The following is a 21218-nucleotide window of genomic DNA, read 5'->3' as shown; positions in this document are numbered from 1 at the left end:
TTTCTTTCAGAGAAATCCACAGAAAATGAGTGGAAACCAGAAGTAATAGAAGGGATCTTCAGCCCTGAATGGGATTCTGGATCTGGAACCATTGCGGTGAAGAGTTTTACAGGTTGGGGTCAATTATATTTTTCAATTAAGTCTTCAATTATGTAATTTTTTCCAATTACATCTAAAATTCCAATTATGTTTTCCATTACTAAAGTTCAAATTCAATTAATCACAATTAATGAGCCTGTAATAAATAACTCCATAAAACATAACCTCTCTCTTGTTTTAGCTTTCTGATAACATTATGATAATGATTCAGTTTGACCATGTCTTAAATCAGCTTTAAAATACACTAAAAAATGTTATCTATCATCTCATTTGTTTCTCATCTGTTGGTTACGTTGTTAGGCTTCCTACTCAACGAAAATATTGGTATTAATGTTTTTGGTGTGGGTGTTGGAGCCCAGCCGCGTCTCAGCCGTGGGGGATGGGGGGATGCGACACCCACACTTTCATAAAAACAAAAATTCATCCCCCTCACTTTTTACAGAGGGATTAATTTTAGAAAACATATTGGCATAGTTAGATTGAATGGTGATCAAGCCAATCATAGCCAGCCATTTGACAAAGCCGCCGAAAACAAAGAATTAACAGCAATAAGTAAAGTGTAAGTAAAGTGACAAAAAATGGGTAACAGGTGGAAAAAAATGTTCCAAAAGTGACTAAAATTGGCCAAAAGCAGTCAAAAGTGGTAAACAATAGTAAAAAAATGGCAGAAATGTGGAACAAAAAGAGGCAAAATATTGGGAAAAAAGGGATATTTATTGGCAAAATGAGGTAAAATCTGAAAAAAAACAATAGTGTCAATTTTTTTTAGAAAAGGGGCAAAAATGGGACAAAGAAAGTTACAAAATGGCTAAAGAAAAAGGTAAAATGGGGTTAAAAACCTTTACTTCACTGTGAGATTTTTCCATCATGGCTGCCTGTGACTTTCCCGCCATTCACTGTGTGTGAGAGAGCTGCTCAGAGGCATGTTGGCGTGAAGAACAAGTCCTCTGTCAGGTCTTCAGTCAATGTCAGGCCTACAGCTGTTGTCAACATCCTCCCAAAAATACTGATGTGGTTCACAGTGTTAATGACGGAGACGTCTGATCCTTCAGGCACATAAAGCATCACTACGAATGCCTGATTAGGGTACTAAATCTTGAGGTTTCCTAAATGTTAACGTTTTGTGATGTGGTTAGCACCGTCTCTACCCTGAAATATGTTTTGAGCTTTTATAAGTACAGTAAATAACAGGTGGAGCAAATATGCGGGGGCGATGAGGTGAGATTTTTTGGTGTCGGAGCTCACGCAGAGCCTTTTAGTGTCCACCTGAAACCTTTCATTCAAACAGCAGTGAGAGATGTTTTTCAGCTCCTTTGCTCTCCAGCAAAAAATTAGCCTTTAAATAACTGCTGTTATTGCATTCACAGTTTCACAGTTTGTGTTGTGCTTCCTAGAAACTACAATTATTGGTATGGGCCAGATCCCCAAAATGGGGGTCCCCGGTAACAGTAGAGCTAACCAGTTCATACATGGATTTTTTAAATCTTCAATACCCCTAGACTTGGAAAATCTATGATAACATTTGGTGACACACAGCTTATGCTGCGTTAACACATGATATTTAATGTTATCCGTATTGCATTAGAATACGAGAATACAGAAGTGTTTTTTCATAAAATCCCTAAGCCAAACTAGGAAATCTTCTCAGACATTATATCAGTGGATGTTGCTTCCAGAAAAAAATGCCTCAAAAGTACAATTTGATGTTTATTATTAAGTATTGTGCTGTCTAGTGTATTCCTTTTTTATTCACAACCATCTTTTTGTTCATTTACAAACACATCAACATTTACCCTGAAGTGGGTCATGAGATAACCACTGTGATGCAAGGAACGATAAAACAAATACCAATATATTAACATTTTGATCTTCATACATACTCAACATTTTTATCATAACGTAACATCGTCATCTGTCACGTACATGACACACCTGCTTATTCCAATTGTCTATGAATGTTACTTGTTCAAATGCACACACGTTTGACAATAGTCAACCCCTCTCCCACTCCATCCAGACCCTCAGCACAGTTTAGTCCTCTTCATCATCACCATCAACATCAGCTGGTCCAGCAGTGTCATTGCTCGGTGGCTGACTGTCACAGTTTTATACTTTGCACACATCTGTGCATTTTGTTTCCTCTGGTCTTCTTCTGCCTGCCTTGTGCATCATATGTAAGAAAGTGGATACATTCATCACCGTGTCTGGCAAACGCACAAAGAATGTTCTTTCACTGGCACAGACGTTATCAGCAGGTACAGTATGTACAAAATAAATCTGTCTCACTCTCTCGTACACACACACAAACACTACACTGTACATAAATAAATAACTACGCAAGTTTATTCTATTTTGTTTAGAGTTGTGATGATTTGGAATTTATCTCTGTAGGCTTGGTTGTACATGCTTTTATATAGGGTACTTGTATATTGTTTTGTAGGATTGTAAATGTGTATGTTGTATTTGTTTTGAAGCCCACCTAGGGACAGGAGTTGGAAATTAGCTATAGCTATAACTATGTGCAGCACACCCTCAATGAAAAAAGAATAAAAATGCGTGTTTGTGTGTGTGTGTGTGTGTGTGTACTGCAATGTAAATTATTGTTTGTAATGTTGTGATATGGATCTTGATGGGAGACATTTTTAAACTACATTAAATGTTTTGCAATTCGTGTTTTCATTTCTAATCTTCCTTGTTTGTTGCGTACGTCTCACTTGTTTAATGAACCCATAGAATTACATTCAATGGTGCATTAAGTACTTGTATTGTAATATGTAATAGCGTGTGTGTGTGTGTGTATGTGTGTGCGTACTGTATATACAAAAAAGTAGAGACACAATGTAAATATTTTTTATTAATTTTCATTAATTCAATTTAATTTAATTTAATTTAATTTAATTTAATTTAATTTATTAATTTAAACTACTGTGATTCCGAGTGTCTGAATGCTCTAGCGGTCATCCGGGATTCATAGAACCGTAGTTACGTACGTAACTTTCGTTTTATTTCATCCTTACTGACCGCCAGAGGCGGTGCTTTAGCACTGGATGAGCAATGTCAACAGTGTCATGAGAAATCCTGACACCTACCTCACACACTGGACGCTAAGAGATTGATGGCCAAGACCGATCCCAGAGGAGGTGGCGGCGTAGCCACGTTGACCCTGTGGAAGCGGGTCACCAACCTGTAGGAGCCCACCATGGCCGAGTCCACCAGTGCATACCTGCTGAAAATCGCGACAAAAAAGACCTTCAGCGTGGATTGTGAGTGGCCACTATCCAGGAGAAACTAGAGAAAATCCAGGATAGCAGTCACCGGGCAGTGGACTGGGTCAAGGCGCCTGTCTGCACACTAGACGGAGAACCTCTTGAACTTGTTCTCATATTGCGTTCGGGTGGATAGTGCCAACGCGTTCAGAATGGTGGCTCTTACAGCGTTGTTACAGTCATTCAGCAGTGGGTCGGCCCCTGCAATGGCCAGGCCCATAGTTGGAGAAGCCCCGGGTCAGGGTGCCAGATCTGACCCCCAGCTGCGAGAATAGATCTCTCCCGTTGGGGAGGTGCCATGGCTGACGGCAACATAGTCTGCACAGCAGAGGAAACCAGGTCCTCCTCGGCCACCAAGGAGCCACCAGCAGCAGGCAGTGGCCCTGCTCGGAGACCCCGTGTAGTGTTGGCAGGATCAAGGGCAGAGGGGGGAAAGCATAGAGCAACCCCCGTGGCCAATCATGTGCGAGGGCGTCTTGCCCGAGGGGGCAGGATGTCTCCGTCCAAGAGAACCAGAGGGGGCAGTAACTGCAGTGACCTGGTGCCACCCTGGTGGCTTATTTGCAGCAACATGTTGTCCGACCGGACCAGGACGTGCCTTCCCTTCATGAAGGGCATAAAGTGTTCCAGGGCTAGGTGAACCGCCAGCAGCTCCAGCTCCAGGCTGGAGAGCCTTTAGAAGGTCTTTCATGTAACCCAGCTCGTCCGCCAATCACCACGGCCCCTTCCGAAGCCCGCTTCACCTCTTTCAGCCTGGCCATGCATATTAACCATGGCATGTAGCCACAGTTCATGCACAAATCTTCGGATAAGCCTGTCTTCAGATTATCAATGCCCAAACAGGGTGGGCAAAGATCGTGACCATCCTCCAATTCCAGCGGGGTCAGGCATTCCACACAGGAGTGGGCCATGGCTACAGTAGCGCACCGGCAGTACCCTGCCTTCACCGGGAGATACTGCGCAACGCGCCGACAGCTCGAGCGGGAGCACTGCTGCTGATCGACCAGGTTCTAAGCAGCCCATGCTGCGAGGAAACCCCCAATAAAGCAGCAGGGCGTGTCGTTAGTTTGAGCATGAACACTGCCACTAACGACGTGCCAACCACATTGGCCGGAAGGCAACGGCCTGAGCAGAACAACAAGATTAGCTCTAAGCGCCTCGTTAGCTTGAACGGGAGCACTGCTGCTAACTTACTGCTACTGAAAGAAAAACAACAGCCAAGGCTGCGAAACAGAAGCGACAGCCGAAGCTGTGAATAACACTGCCCGGGGCCGCAATCGCCTCGTTAGGTCGCGTGAGAGCACTGCTGCCAGCTGAAGGACAAACCCTGTGTAGGACAATAACAAGAGCAACAGCCGAAGCCGTGAAAGCACTGATCAGGGCTGCAATTGCCTTGTTAGCTCGAATGGAGACACTGCTGCTAACTGTGGACAAAAAAACATAAAGCAACTGCCGAGGCTGTGAAAACACTGACCGGGGCTGCAATCGTCTCGTTAGCTCGAGGGGAGACACTGCTGCTAACTGGGGGCTGCAATCACCTCGTTAGCTTGAGTGGAGACACTGCTGCTAACTGCAGACAAAACTACATAAAGTGACAGCCGAAGCTGTGAAAACACTGACCGGGGCTGCAATCACCTCGTTAGCTCAAGCGGAGGCACTGCAGCTAACTCAGCTCCGGTCAAGGCAACGCAGAAAAACAAGCCGGTCATACGATACCGTATTATGGCGTCTCCTCCAGCCCCTCAGAGGGGGAACACAGGCTCGCAGCTCAAACCTGTAATGCTGCGTTCACACCGGATGCGTCATGAAATGTCCGTATATCCAGATTACATAGAAGTCAATGAATAGATGCGTCCCAGATGCGAAATCTTTCCCGTGCCGCGGTGCGGTCCGATCCACACGTCAAGAGCGTTGGCCGTGCGAGCGCGCTCCCAATTTTACGCATATTTGCATATCCGCAAGAGTTGAAAATATTGAACTCCTGCGACTGTCAGGCTGTCAACACGGACATCGGTCTGTTCAACCATGGAGTAGAAGCTGTAGCTGGAGCTGTATGACACGGCCTTTATAACCGGGACCGGACTAGAAAGGATTTGGCGTGGAGGAGAATCAGTGAGGAGGTTGTAGTAGCAGGTAAAAGTTCTCTCTGTTGTTTTCATCTTTGAAAGTCAGCATTTAGCTAGGATAGCATTAGTCGCTAATCACACCAGCTTTTTTCACTGGTGGTTTATGTTTATGAGAGGAGAAAAAGGAGTGCAGCTCCTCGCTTCAGCAGGCAGTGAAACTCACCGAGTTGTGTTGCTGGTGGGCGGTGCTTTGCTTCAGGCGCACATATGAAGCGAATGGGGATATTTTATGATCCTGCGACACTTGCGTCACACGTGCGGCAGATGCGTCCAGTGCTGCAGAAGACGCATTTGGTGTGAACGCAGCATAAAGGTTGCGGGGCTGCCGACACCACGGTATGTGGGGTGGACTGTGATCTGCTTTCAGTCCGCGCACAGCCCGCCCTACATACTGAGTCAAAGGGAGAGTGACAACAGATGGGATAAATCATTTATAAAACTAAGAGAAGCATATACAAGGTGGAGAGAACAGATGCAATTAATTTACAGTCTGGATGTGGACTGTCTGTCTGCAGCTGTGAGCCACTTACTGTCCTCACAGCGAGTGATATGTGCTTTCATGTCTAACACACCAGAAAACTCTCCAATAACACAAGATAAATTCCCTATATTAGTAGTCTATATTGATAAAAGAGCTCCACAGTTGTGCGTGTTCACGATGATACTGGTAAGGAACAATAAGTTTCAAAAAAGGGAGGGGAGGGGTAGCGTGGTTATTCTCACGATTTTACATAGTGCAGCTTTAATGTTAAGAGAGAAGACACAAAGTGAAGTCTTTGGACAGCATCTCTACCTGGAACCATCTTCTCTACACAGTCTGTATGACGTATTTTCAGAGGATGCGTTGCTGATGGATAGTGAGGTCCTGAGTACAACACTACCTTGAACCGAGACCAAGACTTGCACTGAGACCAGAATACACCGACACCAATACAACACCAAGACGGTAAGATTGAGTCAAGACTAAGACCATAAAAATCTCTTTTTTTTAAACTATGACAAAGTTGAACAGTTGAAGATCTTTACTTTTGACAGACAAAAAGAAGATGCAACTTTTTTAAGCAAGACAGTTGTTCAACTAAATTCTTGAAAAAATTACATCTTTGTATGTATTTTTTTTTTTTTTTAAAGCCACTGACAAGTCTAGAATTATCTTAAATATCTGAAAATAAGATTTTTATTTGCTGGTGAATGAGGCTTAAAGTAAGGGTTCAGAGGGATTTCTGACTAGAAATAAGAAACTGGAGAATATTTCCAATCAGTGAGCTAAGGCTTAATGTTGGAAGTGAAATTACAACTTTAATTAATCAGGAACAGTTCCAAGTGCTTCTCCTTATTATCACATTAATAAAGTTAACGAATAGCAGATCAACACTGGACTCCACTGGTCTTGATAGAAAATACAGTCTGGCCAGTCTGAGACCAAGACAAACCGATACAAGCAGGTATTTCCATGGTGACCATTAAAACTTAAGTACAGGACTTGGAGAGCTACATGCTGCCCTCCGGCTGTCGGCCTTTTTTATTACAGACCTACGAGATAAAGCACAAACTGTTCTATGCTCATGGGCACATTTCCTCTGTATGGGGCAAATATAAACCACCATCCTAGACTCTTCTCTGCTCACTTCGTTCCGTTCTTATGGCAGGAAAACAAATGCTTTCTCATCGAACAGTGAAATAAATTTACAATCCCTTCGAGTCATTACAGATTAAACAAAACAAGATAAAAACAAGCTGCTGTAAAAATGGAACAGATTTACATGTTTTCCTACATTTCACCTGCTCAGAACGATCAAACTTTCAAACACACTTAAATTTTTTATCCTTTTCTTGTAGGTTGAAATGTATTAATCATTTTTCAGTCCTTGTTGGATACAGAAACAGTTTACCTATTGACTTTGACTATTGACTATTAGCCTACTCGTCTTCATGCAGTATAGCATCAATTACTATTATTTTATACAAATGCGTACAATGGTTGTTTCATCTCGTGTGCCTGTTTATCCTGTAAGTCTGGTCCTGGAGAGCCCCTGTTCTGCATGTTTTAGATGTCTCCAAACACCTGAATCTAGTGAGCTGGGTGGGACTAGTCTTGCAATAAAGTCTAATGTAAAAATATCTTTGTAGAACAATCATACCATTATATTTAATAAGAGCAACTTACCTTGATCCAATTGGAGGACAATGGACAGGTTTTTTTGTCAAGCAGAAAACACCCACAGGATGAAAACTGACGACGATGAAGATGATGATGATGATGGCAGGACCAGAGCTCAGGGTGCCTGTGATAAAGATGGAGAACAAACCATGAACACTCCCTTTTCACCTGCTGGCTGCACACACCGATCAGGAGAGAAGTTTGGTCTCCCTCCCACACCCCCAAAAAAAGACGATTTGTTTCACTTTAGTCCAAATGTTTCACAGCAAGCACAGCTTAATCATCAGCGCTGAATTCGACACACCTTTAGGACACCATGAGTGCAGAGAAATCACTCCGTCTAATTATTTCCCTTCCAGCAGAACAAAGCAGCAGCTTCCATCTGATATTCATTAGGACTGAGCACTGAGATAAATCTCAACCATCAAACATTCAGGCAGACGCACGTTTATTTCACCGCCAGGTTGAGGAAACTGCAGTGGAGATGTGAGCGACATCTTTAAGCTAACAAGTCCAAACATCAAGTCAGAGGCCAGTAAGAGGAACCAGTGCATCCGAAGGAAATACTGACTGTATTTAAGGCTTTGAGGTGAGGTGAGGAACCGTCTGTTCTGATATGTTTAAGGATTACAGATGACGTCAAAAGCTCTCAGAGCAAACATCCGCCAAATCTCTTCTTTGCCAGATATTGGCAGTTATCTGCATCAGTGATCCTGATCATGGTACTGATCATTCCACTTTAAAGGCTTGGAAAAATGTATATTCCCATCAATAACCATATAGTACAGTCTAAATGTATGGACACCCCAATTGATTAGAAAGATTGCAATGAAATGTGCAATTTATATCAGATCCTGATGAAACTGATGAGTTAATTGAGAAACTAATCCAACATAACAGAGTCAAATTCCATAAAGTTTGGACAGATGAAAATTTTGAAATTTCACCAATGATGAGCAAAGAGATTCATTGATTTTTGAAACCGCTACGGATTCAGTATATTAATCCCCTCTAAAATTGTAATTCAAACGTTATTGTTCCCTGTATGTATACATAAAATACTAAATATGTAAGAAATCGATCTCAACAGCATCTTCACTTTAATTTCCCTAGATTTTGAGACCAATTTCAATTTACCATAATTAAGAAAAATTATATGTAAAGGAAAATTAGGATTTTGTAAGAATTTTTAGTTTTTTCAACAGTTTCATGTAAAACAAAATGACTATAATCATGTGATATAAGCACTGGAAAAACTGTGAGCCCCTGCAATAATTGTTGTCTTTTACACAATGACTTACGTTTTATCTGTCATTTTTACTCTCTCCAGCGGGCCAAATTCGATGCTCCAAAGGGCCGGAATTGGCCCCCGGGCCATGAGTTTGACACTTTGGCCTAAGGTCTATCTATGGTTAAAATACTGTCACAATCTGTTCAGTATTTTGACGTAATCTTACTAACAGACAAAGAAATAGAAAAAACGCTGGTGAAAATATGACCTCATTGGTGGAGGTTTTTAGCCGTTTGCTTAATCTATTTCATTATTTGTTTATTGCTTAATCTGATGCACCCAACTGGCACCGTTTAAACCATTTTGATGCAGTGATGGATCAAATCAGATTTTGTGAAATGGAACAGCAAAGCTTTGTGATGACTGACATGAGAAATGCAATGAAATAAAATCTGTTGCACTCACATGACGTTATGTTTCCATGGGTTACATGTTGTGTTCAATAATGGAAAATCACTGCACTCCGTAGCCATGTGCGCTCCAGAGCCAATCGTTGGAGCCCACCTCCACGCCCCACCCACTTCAGAACATACAGTGATGATGTCAATCATGATGTCATCCCTATGTTCCAATGTTCTATTCCAATCACTGGAGAGCCCACCCCCACATCCCACTGATAGGGGTAAGGTCCTAACCCTAACCCATCCAGTGATTGGATTAGAACATTGGAACATAGGGATGACATCATAACTGCAGAGGTAGGACTGATGATATAATCACCAAAATGGGTGGGGCATGGAGGTGGGCTCTCCAGTGATTGGCTCTGGAGTGCAGTGATTAGCCAGGTAGGGACAAAGGTTCCAATGTTCTGATGTTCTAACTGATGACATCATCAATGTATGTTGGCGGAAATAATAAATACTTTACAAATTCCATTATTGTCCTACCTCTAGCAGTGGTTCCCAAACTTTTTGTGCCCAAGACACACCAAAGGACAAGTAAAAATCTGAAGCCATACCTATTGTACAAAACCCTTACTGCTGACATAACGCCTCTGAGCATTTGAATGTCGTCCTACAGCCTTTGTCACAGTCTTATCATTCCTGCCTGTGCAACCCCGGGAACAGCAAAATAATGTGTTCTTTCTTAAAGGATTGTTTTAAGGTATAGCGTTTGCCTCTGTATTATGAAATGAGAGCATACAAAGTAGTAAATTAAAAAAATAATTATTTTTGTGTAGCTGTATATTGCAATAATATTGTATGGTTGTCACAAAAACCCACGGGCACCCGGACTTGCCTCATGGCACACCAGTGTGCCGCGGCACACCGTTTGGGAACCACTGCTGTACAGTGATGATGTCATCAGTCCTACTTATATAGTGATGATGTTAGAATTCTACAGAATTACGTAGCTGTACATGAAACTAATTGTATTGCCATTCACGTGCAATTTTCACGAAATATCAAACTTTTTCGCCAGTCCTAATATGCGTTCAAATTTGGAGTTTTTGAACGTGTTTAGGCCCACAAAAATGCAATCACTTTTTTTATAATAATAATAATAATAATAATTCAAAAATCAAACAAATGGTTACAAAATCCTGCACCTAAAGCCTGTAGGAATTTTTAATTCCCACTTGAGATGAGACAAGGACGTTTGTGGCCCCTGAACTAAATGATTTCCCTGATGTGATGCACCATGGGACGATGTAACCACGGTGACCTTTAACACTTCAACAGCTGCATCGATCCTGAAGCTCCTCAGAGTGCTGACAGCACAAAGAGCTGCTGATCCTCCTCCACAGCTCTACTGAGACTCTGTGCTCACCACAGCAAAACATCAATACCAAAAAGGTTGGGATGCCACAGAAAACAACAAAACATGCCTGTCACTAACATCTGACACATAATCCAAAGAGCATAAGATCACAACTGTGCCCTGCTCATGGGCCCAAAGTGGTGGTCAGGGTGGGATTCAAATCAGAGATAGGCCACTTCTATCACAGCTGTGGCCACACAAATGTGTTTGTATCACATTATCAACATTGTCACCTTTTAGAAAAACGGCCAATGTGAGAATTAATACAAGAAATAAAGGGTTGTGCGTGTTTTTGGAGTCCTTTTGCATACTTTTCTGTAATTTTCTTGTCATTTTGTAAGTTATTGCTGTCATTTTACATGTTATGGTCATTTCGTGAGTTTTCAGAGTCATTCTGTATATCTTTTGTGTGCTATTGGTAATTTTGGGTGTTTTCAAAGTAATATTTTGTATTCTTTTAAGTCATGATGTACTGTATATCTGTTGTCATTTTGTATGACTTGAGGTATTTTTTGTGCTAATGTAATTTTGTGTGTTTTTGGAAAAATGTTTGGTATTTTTTCTGTCATTGTATGTGTTTTAGAGTCACTTTGTGTATTTTTGTTGTCGTTTTGTGTTTTTGTTGTCATTTTTTTGAAATTTTTGTGTGTATTTGCAATCCTTTTGCATTACTCCTTTTGCTCTGAGGGCTGCACAATATTAGACACAGGCGCCTCATGAAGTCTGTCTGCCTTTAGACCCTTTTTACTAAATTTACAAGATAAAGTTCATCATATCAAGACCCGGCACATAACAGTCAAAACATCATCGCCATTTATGAGATTTACCACAAAATCCGAACTTTTCGGACAAGCAAACATTGTATATTTTTCTGAGTTTATAATGCAGATAAAACCCACAAAGAACAGGGAGAACATGCTAATTCTACATAAAAAGGGCTTGGGCCCAAGAACTCCTTGCAGTAAGCAGACGTGTGCATTAATAATGACGTTATAATTGTTCCATAAATCAGTATAATCCACCATGATGTGATCAATGGTCACCTGAGGGCAGACGGTGCACGGCTGTTATCGATGCTCATGCAGCGTTACTTGCTTTCGTTCCCTCCATCTTTGAAAACGCAACTTTTGTTGATTAAAGCGTCCTGGCATCGGCTGCAAATTGGTTTTCAGGTATTAGCTCTAATTAAAGCTGCTAAACAAGCAAGTCACAACATCCCTGCTGAGTCAGCAACAGGCAAAGCAAAAAATAAGTGAAACTGAGATCGCAAACACAACAGGCTTCATACAGACAGAAAGTGTATGAGAAAAACAATGACCCGAAACAGCAAAAAAGAGCGTTTACACCGAAATCTGAAATGAACACAACTTCCAACATTTTCAGACAAGTAGAACTACAAATATCCACAAATATGACAAAAAACTGAGAAAACTCAATGAGGAGGGAAAGAAACAAAGCAAAAATAACAAAAAGTGACGCAGAAAACCCTGAAGTGACAAAAAAGGCAACGAAAAGACCACAAAAGTTAAAATGAACAAGCTGAACTGTGACCAAAAAAGACTCAAATGTGATAAAGTGAGCTACAAAGATGACAAATTTAGTCCAAATTTGACACAAAAATTCCCTTAATGCACCACTAAATGACAAAAATATACCTCTAAAATGCTGAAAATCCATCAGCAGTCTGTTATTAAAGCGACATTGGCGTATACCTTTAAAAGCAGTGGTTCTCAAACGTTTTCTCTTATTTCTGAATCCAAGTCCCCACTTTGTCCAATTATAACATTTTGCCTAAAAAAACTATTACTACAGTATACAGCATAATGATGGAATGAATGAGTGATAACACATTAGTAAATAATAATAATAATAATCCATTTTCATATTAAGAATTTTTGGTGACCCCAAAGATATATTTTTTTAATTATTAGTTTTTGATCATGTTTGAAGCTCTGATATTATTTTTTTCTGCATTTTAGTTTAACTAGATTCACAAAGTGAAAGTATGGAAATACAGTTGTTTACGTGTGTTGTTTTAATCAACAACAACAACAAAAAAACAAAACAATAATAATTAAAAAAATTATTTTTCAGAAATTTCAGGAGACCCTACAAGGGGTCCCGACACCAAGGTTGAAAAACTCCTGAATAGATTTATTTCTATAGTTTTTATAATTTCCAGTCATATCACGCCGGGATGGGACCAAGACTGACTCTTTATTTGTTAATTTTCCACTCACTCTCTCTCTCTCTCGCTCTCTCAAGTAGTGCCATCGTGTACCCCTAGGGGTACACATACCCCCATTTGAGAAACACTGCTTTAAAAGACTTGCAAAAACAATGTTCAGGGACTCAGATGTGATGCAGAGGACTTAAGTAACTAAGACCCAAATGTCCCCATGTCATCATTTACTAACAGGAGCATAAAGAAAGCCTTTGGACGCCAGAGGTTGTTTCTGAATCCATTACTGTGCAACCATTAAAAAAGAGACGTTGACAAGGCAAAAAAAAAAAAAAAAAAACAGAGGATCATCAGTGGACAGTCACAGCAGCAGCACATTGGCTACAGGGAGTTTCTGCCTCCTGCAAAGCTTCACAGTGTGCAGTGAACTCAACGCACACTGAGCCTGAGGACAGAGAAGCTGCTCCTGTTTCTGCAGCCTCCTCCGCTTTAGGATTCAGAAACACAATCAAATAAATGCTTTTCAACAGGAACGAATCATGCAGGAGGAACTTCTGCTTCAGGACTGAGAATCTAAACTTATGGGTTCTACTTCACACGTAGTGAAGTAGAACCCATCTTTCCACCATACGTTCAGCTGTCTAACACCTACTCAAGGCAGTGTTGCCAACTTGGCGACTTTCTCGCTAAATCTGGCGACTTTTCAGATCTTCTTGGTGACTGTTTTTGTCAAAAGCTACAATCTAGCTACTTTTCCTGGTGTCATTTGAGACTTTTCTGATGTTTTTTCAGACTCTGACGTTACGTGAAAGCTAGTGGTGTCCCGATCCGATATTGATATCAGATATCAGACTGCATCTACAATCTCCGATATGTATTATATTTATTCAATTGTAGATTACTGTAGTTATTATGTCGAAGGTTAAAATGTATGGAACTAATTGATTAATAATAAATGGGTCTGTTTTTGTCATGTTGCTGACTATTGTTCTCTGTTTGCGTATCATCACTTGATTAAGCCTTTTTTAACATTCCATACTACAAAATAAGTAATAAATGTATGTATGATTCGTGCTGATATTGTATCGGATCGGTATCGACCAACACACAGAGCCGCAACATCGGTATCGTATCGGAAGTGAAAAAGTTGCATCGGGACATCCCTAGTGAGAGCACGTATTGCTCTGCAGTTACTGTCCTCAACGAGCAGCGGGTGCTGCCGTGACAGCGCACTCACAGTCTCACAGGAGCGTCACACAGCACTCCCAGCTGCAGTCAGAGCAGAGGAGACCCTCACCCGCACCAACCCACGTCCAGGGCTGCTTACTGTGAAGTGTCTTACGATGACACGTGTTATAAATTGGTGCTATACAAATAAAGATCGATTGATTAGTGAAGTTATTCTGAGACGTAATGGCCTCTTTCAATGGCAAATTAAACAGTGTTACAGTGTTTGTTACTAACTTTTCGTCTCTCCCACGAGGGTATTCTTCTCCTGCAGCGTCCATTACAATTTCATGCAAATGGCCAATTATGCAAATTAGGCGATGACGTCACTTAGCGACTTCCAGCGCGTTTTGGGACAGCCAATAGCTACTTTCCTTACTGAGGAGTTGGTAACACTGGCTCAAGGTCTTTGCATGTAGTAGTGACTTCAACATGTTTTGGTGTCTGTTATTAATAACTCTACACGATCAAAGGTCAAACTGCAATGTCGGACGCAGAAATCAACCAAATCACAAAACAACTTCTATCAAAAATAAGGCGTCTCCAACATTTCAAATCAACTCAAACAGATTATTTTAATATATTTAGTCTGCTCAGTCATATATGATGGTGAAACGTGAACAGATTGCTATAGGAATGTTCCTCAAATGGGGGTGCGTGTACTCCTAGTGCAGGGGTCTGCAACCTTTACTTTTGAAGGAGCCATTTTGCCTCATCTCACCTGAATTAAAGTCATTCCGGATATAATTAAAATTATATAGAATAATGTTGGATTTAATTTGATTTGATACAATGTTATGTACATTTTTTTTTAGTTAATGCATTTGAAGGGCTACAAAAAGTATCTTGAATTTGATAACGCATGATCATGTTCGTCGACACATGCTAATTACTCATTTCTTGCCACATATCAAGTAAACATATTTAACCGGCACATTGGCGACATTAGCCACAGGTGCAAGGAAAGTGGAAATGGTCTGTAGATGTTGCAGGAGATGAAGTAGGAAGGTGGCTCAGTCATTGCACATGATTTATTTTTGGGTGAACAAATTGTTATATCAAGATTTTATTTGTCATTAATTATTAATAGACTCTGTACGAAAATAACAACTCTTCATTTAGATTTTTTTTAAAAGCCATATAGAGCCAATGCAAAAGAGTCAAAGAGCCACATGAGGCTCCAGAGCTGCAGGTTGCAGACCCCTGCCTTAGCGTTATGCAATTGCACTACAGGGGGTACTTGAGAGAAAGAGTGGGAAATTAACAAATGAAAGCATTAAAATAATGGAGTTTTAAATTATTTATTTTTTAGTTAAAAAATTAAAATGGTTATGTATATATTAAATATTAAAGGTGATTGACTTGAGTCACCACTGATTTCAGTTAAGTTTTTGTTATAAAGAGAGAAATTAGCTTTTAAACCTTATTTACAATAACAACCTATTTATTATATTGTATTTTCCGGTTACAAGATAGATTCAAGAAAACGTAGAGTACTTTGAGTATGAGGAGGTCAGCCCAATCAAAATGTGGTCACCCAAGCTTTAGCCTCGATCCAAAACGTTGTTTTGGTTCTGAACAAGGCAGTCGCTCATATGACAACAACATAATCATATTAACAGCACAGCTAAGTGGACTACATTCTCAACAATAAACTCCAGTGTTGTAGTAATCAAGACCAGTCTTAGTCTCAAGACCAGATAAGCTTCTGAAGGACTTCTTATAAGTACTGATATTATATTCTTTAACTTCATTAATGTGATCATAAGTAGAAGCACTAGAACTGTTCCTGATTATTTAATGCAATGTAATTTGACTTCAAATATTTAGCGTTTAGATATTTAATTAGCTCACTGATTGTTCTTCCTCCTTGGAAATCTTTTCCAGTTCCTTATTGTGTCAAACACCTGCAAAAACTCAGGCATCAGTCAATCTTGTTTCTAGTCAGAAATACCTCTTGGTAATGGTCTTAAAATGATTTTTTATGGTCTTGCTCTCGAATCGGTTTCGATTCCCAAAAGTCTTGGTCTTGGTGTATTCTGGTCTCTGGGAGGTCTTGGTTTTAGATAGTTTGGTCTTGAATAGAACACATCTAAATGCAATAAACAATACCCTGACCGAGTCCTTCAATAGTGTTTTATTATTTATATATATCCAAAGTGCACAAAATTTTACTTTTTTTCTTGTAGAAATTGGAAGTTTTTTCTGGTCCGAACGTATATGTATGAATAATGTTTGTGTGCGTGTGTCTGTGTGTGATGGACTGGGGCCTTGTTCAGCATGTAGTCCTGTCGCCGTGAATGGGACAAATAGAAAATGAGTAGATGGATGGTTTGCTCTCTCAAGCGCAACAAGTTTTATCTTCTTCCTGAGAAAAAGAAGAGCATTCTAGTCTAAAAGGACAACTGCTTTTCTGCTTTGAACATTTCATTCTTTTGATAAATGAATGTGATTGTTAACAACTAATTTAAAAGCTACCACTCAGCTTCAGAGAGAGAGAGAGAGAGTGTTTGTGTGTGTGTGTGTGTGTGTGTGTGTGTGTAGGAGCTCCACAAAGAGGACTTCTAAACACAAGGACACATCTTAGACCGGAACCAGTTCCAAAAGACCATTTCATTTTGAATCAAATTACCCACAAGCTGTGTAGAGACAAAAGCCTCAGGGGCGGACTCACTAATGGTTTTGGGGTATTAAAACATGTGCAAATGTCACTCCACGCACTAATGAGTACAAAGCCCAGGGAATCAGGAGTGCGCCGCCGCTGCGCTTCCCAATGCACCCTCAATCCATTTAACGTGCCTCCCCCTAATGAATATGTATAGTAGGCGTATCTCACAGAGAGAGCAAAAATACGGGAGGAGGAAATGCAAATAAATGTATGCAGGGGGAGCAATGCGATTCATGAAATCTGGAACTGTTTGCATTGATTGTTTTAGCACCAGAAACTAGTAAGACTGACAAACAGGTGCAAACACACACGCAGAGATCAACGCTGCAGTAAATGTGGACAGAAAACACAGCGGAGATGAAAAGAAGGCTCCAGTTGAAATCTCGCCTCCGCGGATCGCTGTCTCAACCACACAGTCACATCCACTCACATTTCTCCACTGAGGGATTAATAAAGAATATCTATCTATCTGCTGTAATCCATCAATTTTTTTTTATTAGTTTCCTCTACTAACACCTTCAATTCTGCTGCTTCACATTTTTATTTTTGCTTCCTCATGTTCACCACAACAATTAAATAAGGGTGGTCTGCACCAGTTCTGCATGTGCACTAATCATTGCTGCAATCTTAGTGAATTCTGTGCAGAAGGTGAGGAAACTGCATCACTAAAGGATTTAGGGAAGCAACTGGTTTATTTCAGATCTTAGTGAATCCGCCCCTCAGTGTTTGTTCTCTATAATCAGTGCTAAGTACTCTTCAAGACAAGAGTGAATACAGAGAAGACTGATGAGATCATGACAGATATGTACCTAAAAACAACACACAAAACAACTGCAGAATACACAAAATTACTCCTAAAACACAGAAAATGATAAAAAAAATAATCGAGCAATAGAGAATTACCCTAAAATATTACAAAATGACATAGAAAGGCACAAAATTACTTAAAAAACATACAAAAGGATATCAAAAATACAAAAAAAAAACACATATCACAGAAAACATAAAAGTCACAGTCAGCTGCATTTTGCCTACATCAGAGGTTCGTAGTGACGTGAAGGCCTTGCATCGGGGGCTGCCATTATTCTTTTTTGAGCTGTAAGGTTTTAAAATATAGGTTTCCACAACCAACCTTTACTGTTGGTCAATAATATGATTTCTGCCAATCGGGAGTTCCAGCATGACCTTGGGCAACCTCTGCCATGTTCAAAGCCGACAGCGGAGCACCCATTCATTCAGTCATTCATTCAGTGTCTATTATTAATGCTGAGATGAAGCTTCTTTGAGCATTTGCTGCTTAATTTCTCCCGCTGCAGTTTCTTACATCACGGCTCACAAAGATACACAAGCAGAAGACAGCGTACATTTTGTCAAGGATTGAAAAGTCCCCAGCACTTAAAACTCTTAGAACTGTTGGTTGGTAAGTGATAAGGTTTGTGTTACCTTCCAGTGTTTAGTGTATCTGACAGATTAAATACGGGAGAAAAGTTTGACAAACTCGTAACGCTAAAGGTGCGTTCTCACTAGGCATTCTTCAAAGAAACACAAAATAATAAAGGCAGTAGGGGTTCAGCAGGTTTCGGTGCTTACAGATGTGGGCTTTCATCATCTTTTAAATATGCCTGATCCATATTACAAAATAAATGGCCAGTTTAAGTTTACTAAAGAACAGGTTTATTTATTGAAAGTAGTGATTTTTTGTTTATTTTACATTTGAATGAATATTTCCCTAGTTTGTATATGGGCTGGCAGCGTTAAGCACTTGTCCTTTGAAAGTGATATTTTATTGTGTATGTATTTTATAAAGTTGTGTGTACTTTACATCACAAAATACACACAGAAGTGTATGAATTTTGTTTTGCTTAAAAGTAAAACAAAATGTTTTAAAATGAAAAAAGTAGCTCTCTTTCTTAATTCCTTGTTATTCTTTAAAATGTACTTAAAACACTTCAACACTAGAAACACTTTAACGGTTCGGGCCATCAGAACGAAACCTGACCCGTGACCAAAAATCCCAGGTACGTATATTGAACCATAGGCTGACTGTATTGTTGCATCCCTAGCTCACACCAAATGCGACTTCAGTGATTACATAGAATGAAGTCTTTTTAGGTGACTTTATCGACCCCAGCGACGTGACGACCAGGTAAGTGACGTGGGGTGAAAATTTTCAAATTTGAGCGACTTCCAGCAACTCAGATCATGCATTTGAGGCTCTGGGATTGCTTTTGTTGCGTCGCTTGAAGGGAGGTCGCTTGACGTTGCATCATTTACAATGATTTTGATTGTAATCTAGTCGCCAGAGTCACTGAAGTCACTTTTAGTGTGAACGCACATTTAGGCCACATGTGGTGGAAAAAAAACTACAAACATTTCCAGGTGTTCCTTGTGGCCTCTACAAAGTCATTTCTTAGGCTTTGTTTCATTGTAATTTATCTACAACTGTCACAACTACAATGATCACAAGAAGGCGACAAACATTAGACCTATTGTTTCCATAATAACGCAGCAGTTTGGTTAATGCGTCAGCTGACTTGGCAACACCTTGTGAGAACAATATCTTTTGTCGCGACTGAAGCCAACAAACAAGTCAAGCTTGAGTGCAGCAAGTGAGCATGTTTTTCAGAGCAGTGACAGAGGGAAAGACAGGGATGTCAAGTGTAAGATGACAATGAAGCAAAAACAAGAAGAGAGGCCGTCATCATGCTGTCAAAAAACATGTGGAGATGCACTCTGACAAAATGCTATCTGCCTTTGCTCTAGTATGTTGTTTAACTGTCAATCACTAAAAGGATGTAAAGAGAGTTTTCTCACTCCATCTTACATGTGGAAATGTTGGGATGTTCCTTTGGATAATGTCTTTTGTCAATAACTTATTTTAGGATCCTTAGGGGAAAGTGGGGAAAGTTGAGCTACCACTTGTTGCTCGGAAACGGTAAAAAAAAGGTTATTTTAAGTGTCCTTGTTTCAACTGTATGTCTTACTGTACAACCGTACACAATGTACAGCAAGCATCCTTGAGTTTTTAGTTTATGTGCCTTCTAAAACAAAGGAAAGCTCTGTCACGTTGACCCTACTAGCTTAGCCTCGCCGTTGGCACGCAGCTCAAAGGAGCGTGTCGGATCTACTGTTCTATGATAGATTTTCTGATGTAGAGGTCAGAACTCTGACTGTGAGTTCAGAATACATTTTAATGTGAAAAATGAGTCACAAAGCAGAAAGCGCAACATAAACCCATAGATATTGCTGCACTTCTGGTGCAGATTTTCAGTGGACCAACCTGTGTTCAAACCAGTTTACGGAAAAACAAACTGGGAGGTGAGCGATTCCTCACTGCTGTTTGGTAGGCAGCGACAATTAATTTGAAAATGGCTGCAAAGTAATTGGTGGTAGTAAAGTAAAGAACAGTGATAAATTATGAAATCTAGTTAGTTGTGTTTACATACCTTGGTAAATTAATGACATGTCTATTCTAAAAATCTTGCTATTTTTCGCTATTACACTTTGTCTAACGATTTTCCTGTTTTGATAAGTTTTGCACAATTTTCTGAATTTTTAAAAAAGTTTTTAACTCTCATACGTGGCAGCGAATGCTGTGCTGATCAAAGAGCTACAGGAACAGCTGCTTACATTAACCCCTAACCAAAGTTGTTCATTTGGATTTACAAATGTGGCCCCAAAATCTGTAGTTGTGCCAACATGCAGCTCTGCTATGTCCTCTGTAGCACCGATCTATGCAGCATGATTAAAAGAATAATCCTGCCAGTAATTGAGCAGCCTCTGCAATTGACATATTGAGCGCGTTCCCTGTGACGCGCTCCTCCACATCTCCATCTCGTGCAACTATCTTGCTGCATTAATTAATACACAAACCAGTGGACACTGCAAATTAAACCAGGATCAATGTATGATGCTGCATAACGAGAACAAGCTTTATAATGACTGCTGGTTCCTGTTCATTCGAGCGTTGGCCTGAGCAAGGTCTGTAGAGCAGGAATAGTAGATGTGGCCCGAGTCGCACCCACATGCACTGAAACATGGCGTCTCAGTTTCAAGTTTAGCGGTTACTTTGATGAACAATGTCCAACATCCATGTGAACTTCACAGGATTGAACAAAGTTGTTGCATTGCATTTCATGTTTACTTATGTCAAGTTGCTTCTGTGGCTCACTGGGTTGGTTTCTGATCGTTTCCTTGTTGTTTTGTTTCAGTTCTTCCCGTCTCTGTGTGGGTCTTCGTTCCTTCATGTTTATAACAACCCATTCTTTATTTTTTATTTATTCATGGAAAGCCCCATGAGACGCAACATCTTGTTTTCGAGGGAGACAAAACTTGTCAGGGTTTAAGTGTAAACAGAATTAGTAGGATTCCCTCTTCTGTCTCGTCTCCATGCAGGTGTGCCCAATCGGATTGCCGTCCCTCAATATTTTAAGTAGC

General features: G+C 40.3%; 1 protein-coding gene across 1 annotated transcript in view; it reads right to left on the bottom strand.

Moving 5' to 3' along the window:
* LOC114480250 (multiple epidermal growth factor-like domains protein 11) overlaps window positions 1-3585 on the bottom strand; it is a 70809-nt gene extending 67224 nt beyond the window's left edge. Inside the window, exons 1-3 of the mRNA XM_028474218.1 lie at window positions 3464-3585; window positions 3194-3322; window positions 3121-3142 (exon numbers count right to left, since the gene is read on the bottom strand). Of these exons, the coding sequence (XP_028330019.1) occupies window positions 3121-3142; window positions 3194-3322; window positions 3464-3585 (273 nt within the window). The remainder of the gene's footprint in view (window positions 1-3120; window positions 3143-3193; window positions 3323-3463) is intronic.
* Window positions 3586-21218: the final 17633 nt, after the last annotated feature.

The sequence above is a fragment of the Gouania willdenowi genome, chromosome 3 (genome assembly GCF_900634775.1).
Source record: "Gouania willdenowi chromosome 3, fGouWil2.1, whole genome shotgun sequence".
Taxonomy (NCBI): Eukaryota; Metazoa; Chordata; class Actinopteri; order Blenniiformes; family Gobiesocidae; genus Gouania; species Gouania willdenowi.
Note: the sequence above shows the minus strand (reverse complement) of the source record. Positions and strands in the feature narration are given on the sequence as shown.